Source organism: Schistocerca americana, chromosome 1 (genome assembly GCF_021461395.2).
Source record: "Schistocerca americana isolate TAMUIC-IGC-003095 chromosome 1, iqSchAmer2.1, whole genome shotgun sequence".
NCBI lineage: Eukaryota > Metazoa > Arthropoda > Insecta > Orthoptera > Acrididae > Schistocerca > Schistocerca americana.
Window position 1 is genome coordinate 1,113,345,800 of NC_060119.1, and position 15,584 is coordinate 1,113,361,383.

At 38.3% G+C, this 15,584-nt stretch overlaps 1 protein-coding gene across 1 annotated transcript in view; it reads right to left on the minus strand.

Moving 5' to 3' along the window:
• The window catches only part of LOC124618647 (inter-alpha-trypsin inhibitor heavy chain H4-like), a 132,482-nt gene that overhangs the window by 42,552 nt on the left and 74,346 nt on the right, over nucleotides 1–15,584 (minus strand). Inside the window, exons 3-5 of the mRNA XM_047145367.1 lie at nucleotides 11,861–11,971; nucleotides 5,246–5,378; nucleotides 525–648 (exon numbers count right to left, since the gene is read on the minus strand). Of these exons, the coding sequence (XP_047001323.1) occupies nucleotides 525–648; nucleotides 5,246–5,378; nucleotides 11,861–11,971 (368 nt within the window). The remainder of the gene's footprint in view (nucleotides 1–524; nucleotides 649–5,245; nucleotides 5,379–11,860; nucleotides 11,972–15,584) is intronic.

The window sequence follows — 15,584 nt, forward strand, 5'->3', positions numbered from 1 at the left end:
ATAATTATATATTATAGCATGTGAGATGTAAAGAGAATAGTGTGCCAGATCAGCAGTCATTTAGAGACAGGAAAAAATGTAATCATATCTGGAAAGATATTCTACTATTCAGAAGAACTGCTGATTGAATAAGGAGCTCTTGTATGTACATAATACAAAAGTTCAACAATTGTGGAAATTCCTGGATGGAAAATTATGTAAATAAAACAAGCAACCACTTATGAAAAGAAACTGGTACATGGTGCACATAATAGAAATGATCTGACTAGCTTTCAACTTCTTGCTTTTTTACTGTAGTACACACAACCACACAGGTAACCAAATGCCCACACTGTATGAATGCTTGGATGTCTGTGTGAAAATGTATACTGCTACTAGAAAAAGAACAAGAGCTCAAATGCCAATGTTAACTGTTTTCTATTATGTGTTTCTGTACATCATGAACCACTCCTCTATAGGTAATGGTATTCTTTGCCGTATTTTGCGTATGAATACAAAAGTTAATTTTCTAGCAGATGACTTACTTGTACCACGAATGTTGTGATCTCCGCAGCAGTTACTGAAGTAAGTGCCATATGCAGTTACACTTTCATTCACTATAGATCTAGCTTCATTAAGCTGTATGTTTACACTGAGGTCTCGAACAGTCTGTAAAAACAACATCAAGAGTTTCATATTTGACAATGCTGTACTAAACATGTCAGTCTACATAAGACACACAGGAGACAAGACACAAGGTAGATATGACATACTAGTTTAAAAAGCAGCAGAAAATAGAAAGCAACACTTTCAAAGCCAAAAGACTATCAGACTTTCAGAAGGTAAACTCCTTTATTTTGGAAGAAAAGATGAAAAGGTAGTTCTTAAAACATGATGCAGAAAAGTAATTCAGAACATTGGGAAAAAGAGAAATGCTAAAATTTGTTAAGACAGAAATTAACAGCCTAAATCATACGAGGAATACAGCGTCCAGTATTTTGTATAACATTAACACAAAGCATGGTGATTCCTACATCTTCATCTACATCTACATCTATAACCTACAAACCACCATGAGGTGTGTGGCAGAGGGTACGTCCCATTGTACCAGTTACTAGAGTTTCTTCCTGTTCCATTCATGTATGGGGCATGGGAAGAATGATTGTTCGAATGCCTCTGTGCCTGCAGTAATTATTCTGATCTTATCCTCATGATCCCTGTGTGAGCAATACATAGATGGTTGTAATATATTTATAGAATCATCACTTGAAGCTGGTTCTTGAAACCTTGTTAATAGACTTTCTCAGGACAGATCACGACTATCTTCAAGAGTATTCCAGATCAGTTCTTTTAGAGTCTCTGTGGCACTCTGCCACAGATCAGACAAACCTGTGAACATTGGTGCTGCCCTTCTCTGCTTATGTTCAATATCCCCCGTTAGTCCTCATTGGTACGGGTCCAACACACTTGAGTAATATTCTAGAATCGGCCACACGAGTGATTTGTAAGCAATGTCCTTTGTAGACTGATTGTGCTTCCCTAGTATTCTACCAATAAACTGAAGTCTACCACCTGCTTTGCCCATGACTGAGCCTATGTGATCATTCCATTTCACATCCCTGCAAAGCGTTACACCCAGGTATTTGAGGTATTTGTAAGAATTGGCTGATTCCAACAGTGACTCACTGATATTATAGTCATAAGATACTACATTTTTTTTCTTTTTGTGAAGTGCACAATTTTACATTTCTGAACAATTAAAGCAATCTGCCAGTCTTTGCACCACTTTGAAATCTTATCAAGATCTGACTGAATATTTATGCAGCTTCTTTCAGACAGTGCTTCATCACAGATAATTGCATCATCTACAAAAAGTCTGAGGTTACTGTTAATATTGTATACAAGGTCATTGATATACAACAGGAACAGCAAGGGTCCTAACACACTCCCCTGGGGCACACCTGAAATTACTTCTACATCTGATGATGACTTTCCATCCAAGGTAACACTCTGTATCCTCCCTACCAAAAAGTCCTCAATCCAGTCACAAATTTCACTTTATATGCCATATGATCATACTTTTGACGATAAGCATAGGTGTGGCACTGCATCAAATGCTTTTGGAAATCATCTACCTGACTGCCTTGATCCAAACCTTTCCGTATGTCCTGTGAGAAAAGTTTAAGCTGGATTTCACATGATCAGTGTTTTCAGAATCCATGTTGTTTGGCATTAAGGAGGCTGTTCTGTTCAAGGTATCTCATTATGTTTGATGTGACACCTCTTTTAAATCATGCCTCATTCAAGATATCAAAATGAGTTTTTCAGGAAATGAAAGTACACAGAGGGGCACAAGATATATGGCAAAGGGATAAATATATTGGTTGAGTATTCTAGGAATTAATGCTCTCAGAATTTTAACAGTAAACCAAACTGTAATGCAAGATGTCTCCCACTGAGTGTGGATAACCTCTTTGTGACCCTTTTGTACTTACTAAATGAATCCACGATAAACACACTTCTCTTCTTTGGATATTTTCTTTTCCTCAGTGAGTCCTCTTGGGTAAAGTTTCCAGAATTAAGAGTAAATATTTATTGGATGTTCTGTTTTGAGTTATTCTTTGTCAATTATGTAATCTAATAACAATGTATCTTTATGCCTATTTACCTGCAACATGATACATTTCTTTGTGTTCAGAGTCAACTAGCAATTTCTCCACCAAGTGTCAGTTCTTTGCAGATTTTCATGCATTTCACTACTGTTTTATAGTGTTGTGACTTCTCTATATACATCAGCATTGACCTATGTCACATTATAGATTACACTAAGTTTTGGTCAACATATCATTCAGCTGTTATTAAAGACATGAACTATGTGGTGCCTATATAAAGTATAATTGCTGCAAATGGTAAGAGAGAGAAGACAATCACAGAGTGAGGTAGAGACAGATAGTGAGAAAGAAGTAAAGCTCTGCAAGTAGCTGTGGTCAGCAACAGAGAGTGTGCTGCTGTGAGACTAGCAGTCCCTCTGCACACACAGGCAGAGTGCAATGTGTGGACTCTGACTGGAGGTGAGGCAGCCAGTAGTGTGATGGGAGCCTTGTCTGTCGGTAGCTGTTCCAGAGGCTGAGATTGTGGTGCATGGTTTTAGAATGCATGAATGCATCCATCATGAAAGGTGAACATCGGGGCTGGTGATTGACTACATTACATAAGCAAATGGTAAGTTAATCTTGGACATCTTCAAAAGACATTGTGAATATTCAAAGCTAAAGCTAAGGTGATTGACTATGTTTCATAAGTAAATGGTACATTAACTATAGTAATCTTCAAAAGGCATTGTGAAGATTTAAAGCGAGAGTATCAATGTTATGTGACACCAGTTGGAAGTAATTATGTTTGAGAACATAACTGAATTGCATTGTGGACATGTTTCCATACAAGTGTAACTTATCCACCAGAGAATTAGTGAATTGGTGGATAGGTTACACTTCTATGGAAACATGTATGTAATAATAATTGAAACTGGTAGTAAGACAAGCTGCTTCGAACTTGAGGTCTTATTCACTGATACACCTAATTAACATTAATACCAGAGAGAGAAGAGACTAGATATCTCAGGAACCTGACCTGTCAAAAAGGGAATGTAGATGTTAAGAAATCAGCTTAATTTCTTGTTGTATGGGTTAAGGCTAAAGGCAGATTGCATATGTTTATGAAAACTGTCATTGAGCATAATCCTGTTAATAACAAACGTCTTTATTCAACAGTCTTCAGCATAGTAACAGTAAATGTTTTTTTATTAAGCTCATCTGTTTTAAGACAATTTCAACCTGCATTTTTTAAAAGTTGGATAAGTAAATTTAATACATTGTTTTATGAAAAGATTTTTATGTTTCTGAAGGTTGCTAATTTAATGTGATTGTATTTGTGCACATACAATTTGAAGTGAGGTTTAGTAATTCTGTATGCAGTCTGCATGAACAAATTTTAGTGCACCTAGTAGGTTATCAAATTAAACTCATTAAAAATTATGAGCACTAACAGCAATGTGGTAGAGCACCATGTAACTGTTCAACAATGTTGTATTTATGTTGGGCTGCTGAGTATCAAATAAAGTGTATAAAAGTGTTACTATGACTATCAGTAATGATCCATTACATTCTACTTCTCAAAATCCACGTCTCTTCCCAACTCGAGCAGCATCCACAGATTCATAGGGCTTCTAACATTATCCACTATGTCATTTTCATATATTGCACAGAGTATTGGTCCTATAATACTTCCTTGCAGTACATGCACACCTACTTTTACATCTGAAGATTTCTGCCAGTTAAGAACAACAAGATGTGCTCTATTAGCTAGGAACTCTTCAGTCTAATCATAGCTGGTCTGTCATTCTGACTGCTTGTCCTTTAGTCTTGGGCAGCATTTGCCCCCAACTCTTTTCTATTGACTAGTCATTCTCTCATATGGGAGCAACAGGTGATACATGACAGTATATATGTGTGGTATAGGTAACACATAAGCATCCCTAGTGGCAACTAATCAAATACAAGGAGAGTGCTATGGTTTCGAAACAAACTGGCTGAGAACCCGAGATAACCTGGCCTTGACACTTGGTATGTCAAATGCATTAAAGAGGTATCTGCAGAACATTCTCTGATCAACACTACATACGGGGTGTTTCAAAGTCTTTGAAACAAATGCCATTGGAAAGAAATTTTGTTAAAAACAGAATATTCACTGATATGTCATGGTGGCATTAGGCATCACTTAAGACTGATTATGCCCCTGAGAGATGGTATGGCATAGCCACTCTGTGGTGTTTGTATGCAGTGTGTATTGCCTATTGTCCAGGCATCTGCTCTGTGTGAAAGGTGGTAGGTCAAGCAAAATTGAAGTTCCTGACTCACATCTAAAATATCACACATTCTTATGGTTTCTTATTGACAGTCACTCTATCAATTTACAGGAGTAGGTAGTAAGTTGACCACCTGCTTAGTACACTCTGCTAGTTTGGTGAAATCTTATTTTTCAAGGGCCATTGAATACAAAAGGGCACATAGTATTATTGGAAAGTATCAGCCAACAGTTTGTTTCCAATGAAAGTTATTCTCCACTGTGTGGTCTATCCACATTGATCTTTGTCACAAAGACTTTGAAACATATTGTATATTTATTGTGAAAGCCTCTGCAATCTTAAAATGTTTACTCTGTCAGTTTCTGGTGAGGTTAAGATTTAAATTAGATGGCTTTCAATTACCTGTCCTGGGTCCCATGATATAACATGTTTGTACAAAGAGAGCTTACGACTTAGCAGCTCTTCATATGTTATGTTGAAACTGAGTTTGCTTCTTGGTTCCACATTAACTGACACAGTGAATGTGTTTGTGTCTCTGAAACAAAGAATTAAAAAGGTCAATTAGTTGCACTATAGCAGTGTATACTTTACCCTTCATATAAATGTCAGGTGTGATATTGAAAATTATCATATGGGTAAAAAGTTCTCATTTTAATTGCCGTGTCAAATTTGGATAAAATCTGAAGCTTTCAATGATTGCCTCCATCATTGTCATCAAGACTAAGTCTGACAATCATAAAATTGGTGAGCCACATACTGAATTCTCACATGGGATCCCATTTTGGCACTTATTAGGAAGTTAGTGCTATTGGCTCTCCAACGTATTAGCTGAACAAGCACTTAAGTAAACTATTGGCACCTATAGTCAGTTACTGCAGACACAATGTTAAGAACTCATAAAACTTTGTTGATATTATAAGATGGGTGGAGGAGAAATCCAAGTGAAGTTATGGTCAACCTCAACATGGTCTCCCTTTTTATAGTGGTACCAGTGGAAGACACATTAAAATTACTGGATGCTTATTCCTCCCCTCAAATTTTGAAATTATTACAACACGATTTAATGACCACTTATTTTTTGTATGGTGGAAGTTACTATGAAATGACTAATGGAACAGCTGTGGTAGTCAAATACAAATAGCAAAGCCAGCTGTGGAATGTCCCACATCTCCTCTGATAAAGAAATCTGAAGCTGTTCACACAAGTTCGGTAAGGTCATGATGACCTTCTTCTTTAACTGTACGGCCCTTCTGCACATAGACTTCCTCAAATGTGGAACCACAATCAATGCACAGCACAGTGAAGACACTTTGCAGAAACTGCATTGTGTTATAAAGTCAAAAAGCCTCAGGATGCTGTTTTGGATGGAATTATGCTGTTGCACAACAACACCCACCCACTGTTGCATGAGAACATCCGCCCCCTTACTACCAATTGGACAAAATCTATGCTTCAGCTATTAGGTTGGGTAACACTGCAACATGATCTATACAGCCTGGATCTTTCACCATGTGACTTTTACATCTTTAGTGACTTGAAGAAAGACATACATAGACATTTGTTTTGTGTTTTACAAGGAAGTGCAAGACTGGGTGTTGTTATAGACCCATCTGGGGCCAACTGCACTCGATCAAACAGTAATTGACTTGTTTATCTCCCAATGGTATAAATGTCTTATGTGAGTGGTGATTAATTTTGAATGGAACTAGTCCATGGTCCTGTTGTGGCAGGTGTTTGGTTTTCGTTTGACTGCCCCTTAATAAAATAAATTTAAAATACAATACTGTAATTTTTAGCTATCATGTACTTAGTTGTTTTCTGAAATTCTTAAATAGTTTTATCTTCAAACATTAAGACTGATATTTAAACATACACTAATAATACTAATGGTTAATAAATCTTTGTAAATTACCAGATTTAATTGTGGTTAAGAGTGATAACAATGAAATATGGGTATCTATTACTAAATCTTTTATAATGAGCCCACACTTGTAACTGTGGTACATTATTTGGTTTGAGAATTCTTGAGAACAGCATGTGATTAATTAAGCAGTGGTATGTGTAAAAAAAAAAAAAAAAAATACTTGTGCATGGGTGCGCACGCACCCACACACACACACACACACACACACACACACACACACATACACACACACACACACACACAAAGTGGTGGGTGCATGGTAGTGTGCATCTGGTTGTCTAGATGACTGTGTGTGTGAATGTGTGTGCTTTCTATTATAAAAAGAGGCAAAGCTTCCCTTATTTTACATACTGTTCTATCCAGGAATTCTCAGTATTGCTAAGCTTACTGTGAAGATATTTGCAGTGATATTTTTTGATTGGAAAAATGAAAAAGGAGTTAGTAGAGTTAGGTTATTGATTAATAGCTATATCCTTGGACCCGTATATTGTGCTCCAATTTTAAGTTCATAATATTTTGTTATTGTTCTAATAATGCATCTTTGGTTTACGTCATGTGATGTATTTGGATTAACTTACCAATAAAAATCACGTACAAATTAAACTTAATGTAAAAATGGAAATGTGTCATATTAGAAAACAACTGTGTGAATGTATCATTCCATTACATGTCCCTATAATTTGTTACACCCAAGTATTTCTATGATTTGCCTGATCCCAGTTACTATTCATTCATATTTTACATTTTGAAAAGTGTACAATTTCAAATTTCTAAACATTTACAGAAAGTTGCCAATCCATGCACCACTTTGAAATTAAATCACAATCTGACAGAATATATGCACAGCTTCTTTGCAGATTGTAGTTCAAGATGAGTAACTGCATCATATGCAAGAAGTCTGAGGTTACTATTAATGTCTCTGCCAGCTCATTAATATACAACGTGAACAGCAACACATTTTCCTGGAGCACACTGGAAGTTACTTTTACATCTGTTGATAACTCTCTGTCAACTCTTTTTGGTGGGGGTAAGAATGAGGCTTGGGTGAGGAGGGTGAGGGATAGTATGGTCGAGGGTGCAGTGAAATGTTGCAGGGTAGACGGTGGTCAGGGGAGAGGTGGGGAGGGAGGGGAGGGAGGGGTGGGGAGGTGACAGTAAAGGAGAGAAGTAAAAAGACAGAGTGTGATGGTGGAATGACGACTGTGTAGTGCTAGAATGGGAACAGGGAGGGGGCTGGATGGGTGAGGACAGTGACTAACGAAGGCTGAGGCCAGGAGGGCTACAGGAAAGTAGGATGTATTGCAGGGAAAGTTCCCACCTGTGCAATTCAGAAAAGCTGGTGTTGGTGGGAAGGAGCCATATAGCACAGGCTGTGAAGCAGTCATTGAAATGAAGGATGTCGTGTTCAGCAACAGGGTGGTTCCCTTGTTTCTTGGCCACAGTTTGTTGATGGCCATTCGTGCAGGCAGATAGCTTGCTGGTTGTCATGCCCACAAAGAATGTGGCAGTGTTGTTGCAACTTAGCTTGTAGATCACATGACTGGTTTGACAGGTAGCCCAGCCTTTGATGGGACAGGTGATGTTTGTGACTGGACTGGAGTAGGTGGTGATGGGAGGATGTATGGGACAGGTCTTGCATCTAGGTCTATTACAGGGGTGTGAGCCATGAGATAAGGGATTGGGCACAGAGGTTGTGTAAGGATGGATGAGTATATTGTGTATGTTTGGTGGATGGTGGAATACCACTGTGGAAGGGGTGGGAAGGATAGCAGGCAGGACATACCTCATTTCAGGGCACTATGAGAGGTAGCTGAATCTCTGTTGGAAAATGAAACTCAGTTGCTACAGTCCTGGGTGGTACTGAATTACAAGGGGAATGCTCTTCTGTGGCTGGACAGTGGGACTCTGCGAGGTGGTGGAAGACTGGAAAGATAAGGCATGGGATATTTGTTTTTGTACAAGGTTGGGAGGATAATAACAGTCTGTGAAGGTTTCAGTGAGACCTTCAGTATATTTTGAGAGGGACTTCTTATCACTTCAGATGTGATGACCACAGTTGGCTAGGCTGTATGGAAGGGACTTCTCTCCAGAGGCAGCTGTTGAAGTGGTGGTATTGCTGGTGGTTAGTACATTTGAAATGGACACAGGCACTGATGTAGCCATCTTTGAGGTGGGGGTCAACATCTAGGAAGGTGGCATGTTGGGTTGAGTAGGACCAGGTGAAGCAGTTGGGGGAGGAGTTGTTGAGGTTCTGGAGGAATGTGGACAGGATGTCCTCACCTTCGATCCAGATTGCAAAGATGTCATCAATGAATCTGAAACAGGTGAGGGGTTTAAGATTCTGGGTTTTTAGTAAGGATTCCTCTAGATGGCCCATGAATAGGTTGGCATAGGATGGTGCCATGTGGATGCCCATAGCCATACCCCGGATTTGTTTGTTGGTAATGCTTTCAAAGGAGAAGTATTGTGGATGAGGATGTAGTTGGTCATGATGAAGAGGAAGGAGGTTGTTGATTTGGAATCCGTCAGGCATTGGGAAAGGTAGTGTTCAATAGTTGTAAGACCATGGGCATTAGTAATGTTACTGTAAAGGGAGGTGTCATCATTAGTGATGAATAGCTCAGCATGTGGTAAAGGGACAGGAACAGTGGAGAGCCGGTGGAGGACATGGTTGGTATCTTTTATATAGAAGGGTAGGTTCCGGGTAACAGGTTGAAGGTGTTGGTCTATGAGAGCAAAGATACTCTCAGTGGGTCACAGGAACTGGCTACAATGGGGCACCCTGGTTGGTTAGGTTTATGGACCCTTTTTTTTTTTTTAACAACTACAACCTAGTTCATGTATTCAGATGAACTTGGTTCTATTATTCCGTGATAAAGTCACATCCAGATGTGACTGGTAGTCAACAATTTCTTTATCTGTTGATGACAATCTTCTGTTCCAGCTGTATATTGGTTGCTCTTCTCTCACAATAATCTTCATTCTGGCGTCAGTGGACTTTATATTTGTTGGGGTGTAAGAGATTTCAATCTCTAGTTCTGATTTGTCTGCTACGTGGATACACGTGAGATGAACTTTCCCTTCTGGCTTCCTAAGAGTAACTCTGCCCTCTTTATTAAAACTTCAGTTTGGTCTAGAAGATCATTCTCATCTACCATTTCTAAATTCATAATGTCTCTAGAGAACAACATAAATTTCTGTTTCAATTTTCACATCATCAATCTCAATAATGCATGTAAAATATCTTTGTGGAGAGAGGAAGTTTTTCCCAAATCCTGTTAAGACTACATCTGTTTCTTGCGAATGTGTAGCATTCATAATCTCATAAACATCCTGTCATAATAAACTGACTGCCACAGTCATTTAGCACCTTAAGCTTTAGGTTCCTTATGTGTATTTTTAAATTTTCAATTGTTAATACTATCCCATCAGTCACATACTGAAATAACAAGTTGTTATCATTATCAGCATGGCTGACAGTTTCCTTCATTATGAGAAAATATTCTTGAATAGACTCTTCCAGTTTCTTCTTTCGTTTGTGGATATCTGCAGCACTTGTTTTCATGTTGAATTCATCCTGAAAAGCTTTCTTTAGTGTAGTCCGCAATGTAAGACATCTCTCACCATGAATAAAAAACTTAGCCAAACCTACAAATGACTTTTTTGTGAAAACAAGCATTTGGAATTGGTTCCAACCCCTTAAAAATGTTGTTCCCTCAAAGTCCATGGTCCATGTTTTAACTGGATATCCGTTACTGCCCCTAAATGGCTTAAAATCACTTTCAAAATCACAAAATGATGGAGAAAATTTATATTGATCTTATGAATGTGGTGAGAATCATATTTTGGTTTCATCAGCTATATTTAAATTGAGATCTTTTTCTTTTCTTTTTTTGAGCAAACATAATCTTTTACCTCTTCCCATTTTTATTGAATCATCATCTTCATAATCAGCATCATCACCATCCTCTTCATATACCATGTTGCCATTAATTTTCACTGCAAGTTTGTCAGGGTTGGGTACCTAATAACACAATTCCAGTAGTTATTACATTTTTTGGCCCATCATGTATACACAGTATATTGCATATTGTTCCAGCTCTGCTTCTGAATGTGATGCTTCAATGAATGAGTTCTTAGCTTCAACCTGATCAGCCATTGATTGAAGAGTGAAACCAAAAAAATCTCTCAAGCATTTCTAAATTATTCTGTCATCTGAAACTGTTCCAAAAATTAACTTATCTAGAGATTTAATGGTTTTAACTGGTGCAGAGATTATATTTTCATTTACTTTTATGATTTCATCAAACATTGCCATTTTTAGATTTTTTTTCATCGCCTATTTCTCATTTCATGATGTTTAAAATTTCTCCTTGCTTCCTGCTGCAGTTAATTGTCATTAAAATGTGAATCCTTGTTGTAGATCCAAAATCAACACAATTATACATCAGTATGCCATTGCAACTTCTCTGGCATGTCACCAGTCTTGTCGGCAGGAAAACCCTTAAATTTCCTCTCTGAATCCCACATCATTGACAATGCATGTAAAGACCATCATCACTCATTCAGCTGACACCGGATGAGACCCCATAATCTGTAGGAAAAACAGTTCCAATTCTCATGAAGAACTATTTATTAATCTTCTTCTTACAAACTGTAATACTGAACAACAACAAAAAAATTACCAACAAACCCATGTTTTTTCTGTGAACATTGTTTCTCCATGAACACAAAAAACTATTGCCCAATATTCAACTTCTCGGGCATGTCACCAGTCTCATCGGCAGGAAAACCGTTAAATTTCTCCTCTGAATCCCACATAATTGGCAGTGCCTGTAAAGACTGTATCATATATATATACCTTTATTCATCTAGATCGATAGACAAAGTTATGAAACACACGTCCTGTGCGTGGATCTGATAGACTGCAGAATGTAACATAACGTATGTCACCCAGCAAAATGCACAAAGAGTAATATTTCATTTAAAATTTTTGTATTAAAAGTTTTTCATAGCGTTCATGCTCAAAAACTATTAAAATTAATTAACACAGCACCAAGGTTGCAAAGATCAGCTGTAATGCCATAACTCACCTCATTGCAATGTGTCCTGCAGACTGGCCTTGCTGAACAGCTGCTTGATATTCTTTTTCTGCTTCTTTCTTTTCCTTTACGAGGGCTTTATATGCTTTCCCTTTTACTTCCCTGTGGAAGAAAGCCCACTAAGAAATAAGCAAACAAATAATGTGTAATTTAATATATTCACCATAGTATTTCATTATCTTCTTGATGGATAAACATTCAAACACTGCATTTATTTCGATTTTGCATTAACGAATCCTTTTTCAGATACTGAGAGTTACAGTTACCTATAGAGTGTATCACTATCATAAAAATATCTGCCTTAGAGAAGAACCATAGTAGCTTAGAATCTCAAATAGTTATTAAATGAATTCACTATAGTTAGTATAAAAACAGGGAGAAGAGTCAGAACTTCTCAAAACCTCCTTGTAACACAAACACTCTGGTCAAACTAGGCAAGCTTTAACAGTTTATGGTTGCACTAGAAAAATTACATCAAAATCCTCACAATACAAGAGGCACATTTCACAGACAAAAACCACTTCAGCTCAGAAAACTGCAGGATTTACAATGAAAATCTGCCATCAGAGGGACAACACCAATAGTGTTTGGTACAGGATATGCAGTACAGAAATCAGTCACAGATTTCAATTCAGTAGCAAAAGCACCTCCACAATAACCTTTAAATCAGGAAACAAAAGATACTCAATCATCAGAGCATGTGCACTGACAAATTATAACAATAGAAGGACACCACAAGACGATGAAAGTTTTTGGGAAGACAAACTTTAGGGAAGACAAACTCACATAGATGCACAACAATATAAGAATCATATCAAGTCAGGCCAAACTCAGGCAAAAAAATTCCATACAAAAAAATTTGGAGTAGTACACAGAAATGGTATACAGATGAAAATATGAGGGGGTGGGGGGGTCAAATATAAAGGGGATTTTTGTTCCTGAACATCAACAGTTGGTAGGACTGGCCCCGTGCTTAGGCAGGACCAATGGAAGTGAGTAGAGCATACTGCTATGTATTTCCCGCTGTTTCATCAGTAATGCTCACAAGGTCTGAGCAACAGGTGCATCCCTCCATTGCGCAATGCATAATTATCAAATTTCTTGTTCATCAAGGAGTTACAGTGGCAGAAATTTGCCAAAGATTGACTGCACAGTTCAGTGATAAAACATTATCAAGGATGCGTTTATTTGCCTGGCATAAAAAGTTCAAGGAAGGACAAGAACGTTTGGAAAATTGGCAGCATGATCACCATCCTCGGACCAGCATTGCAGACAAAGACATACGCGTGGTTAAAGACATTGTTGACAACAATCGAGGGACAATAGTATCAGAAACTGCACAAAAAGTCAGAATCAGTTATGGGAGCTGTCAAGCAATCATCACAAATGACCCACAGTTCTGTAAAGTGTGTTCCAGATGGGTCCCTAATCTTTTGACCAAAAATCTGAAGTTGAGATGTTTGGAGTTCTGTCAGAAGCTTACAGCAAGGTTTTGCGTAAGAAAGTGATGCATTTTTGAGTTGAATCAGCACCTGCAATGAAATATGGGTTCACCACAACTCTCCAGAATCCAAACAAGCCAGTAAGGAGTGACAGAGGAAAGGGTAGGCAGCACCAGCAAAAAGTAAGACTCGACTGTCAGCTGGCATGGTTCTTTCAACCATTTTTTTCGATCAGTGAGGCATTTTGCTGATTGATTTTTTGCATGAGCAACACACAATCAGTGCTGTTTACTACTGCAAACTGTTGAACAAGGAGAGAGTTGCACATCACCGCAAAAGACGAGATCATCTTATTCAACAGGTCATCCTCCTCCACAACGTGACCCCATACCACAACTCTATCTGTATCCAAGCTACACGAAATGCACTGGACTACACTTGATCATCCTCTTTAGAGGCCAGACTTATCACCCTGTGATTTCCATTTATTCGGACTGCTTAAAGAAGCCCTAGGAGGGCAACGATTTGAAGATGACGTGAGTGCGGAAGACTTCATGCGCAACTGGCTGGTGACATGACCCAGTTCTTTTTATGATGTGAGCATCAAAGAGCTGCCCATATGCTGGAACAAATGCATTTCCAAACCGGGAGACTACGTGGAAAAATAAATTATAATTGCCTTGAGTTTTTCAATATTTGAATTTAAATAAAAAATAAAATCCCATTTATATTTGATCCGCTCTTGTATCAACCAAAGAATTATACAAAGACACAGACAGACTCACAGACATGATCAGAAAACTCTGATTAACATTCTATGGACACATATGTAGAATAAACAACACCATACTCACAAAGGCTATTTTTGATGTAGTTAACAGCTCAACCGAAGAAGCAATTGACTTAAAAAAAAAAAAGGAGATTTAAAACATGCTTGCATCAGTAGGGAAATGATAAATAAAAGAGATATATACAGAAATAAAATTATGAACATGAAATTTAATGTAAAAGAAAGGAAGGAAACAGGGAAAATATGGACAGAACAAAGGAAACAGGGACAGAGTCAAAGAATGAAGAGATTTTTGGAAGAGTAAGAGAAGGCAACAAGAAAACAATGATTAATCATGTAACATTGATGTTCAGACACTGTCTTAAGAACAATTTTGAATAATAATGGTAATAACAATAATAATAATAATAATATAAAACAAAATCAAACAATGGAAAATCCAGGATGGAATAATGACTATCTTACAAAAAGGACAGATTGCTCCTCACAATATCTGAAAGGCAGCCTTCTTCTGAATTCAACACACACACACACACACACACACACACACACACACACACACACACGCGCGCGCGCACACACACACACACACACACACACACACACACACAAAATCGCTCTCTCTTGTTGCCGAAGCCCAAGCAGGAAAGAGGGAGGGGTAGGGGGAGGAACAGTGGAGTAGTCCACAGAGGAGCATTTTCTTCATGACTCAGTTCCACCCAGAACTGGAGCAACTGAATCACATTCTCTGCCAGTGTTTTGACTGCCTCTCGTAGTGTCCTGAAGTGAGGAATATCCTACCCACTGTCCTTCCCATACCTCAAAAGTGGTATTCCATGGCCCACCGAACCTACACAGTATCCTGATTTATCCCTACACAACCCCTACTCCCAACTTCTTGCCTCATGGCTTGTTTCTCTGCAACACACCTAGATGAAGACCTGTCCGATATGTCCTCCCACCACCACACAAGCATCACCTATCCCACAAAAGGCTGGGCTACTTTTCAACAAACTGTGGCCTGGAAACAACTGGATCACCTAGTTGCTGAGCATGCTGCCCAACACAACATTCTTCATTTTAATGAGTCCTTCCTACCTACTCCAGCTTCTCTGAATTGCGCAGGTGTGCAGGTGTGATTTCTCCCTGCAATATATCTTATCTTCCCATGACCCTCCTGGCCTCAGCCTTTGTTAATCATTGTCCTTCACCCAATCCCCTTCCCTGTTCCTGCTACAGCATTATGCAGCTTTCTATTCCAGCCACAGTTTTTTGCTTCTCTCCTTTTTGCTACCCCCACCCCCCAAACTGTTTAAAATCTATGAAAGTTGGAAACTGAAGCAAGTTTTTTTGTTTATGCATTAGACAGTCCTGTTTATCTTACTATTTCAGTAACACTCTTCTGTTTCAGATATTGTTGATATTCATATTTTTCTTTGCTTTAGGCCATTATGCATTCATTTAAAACAGGTTGCCTTTGTTA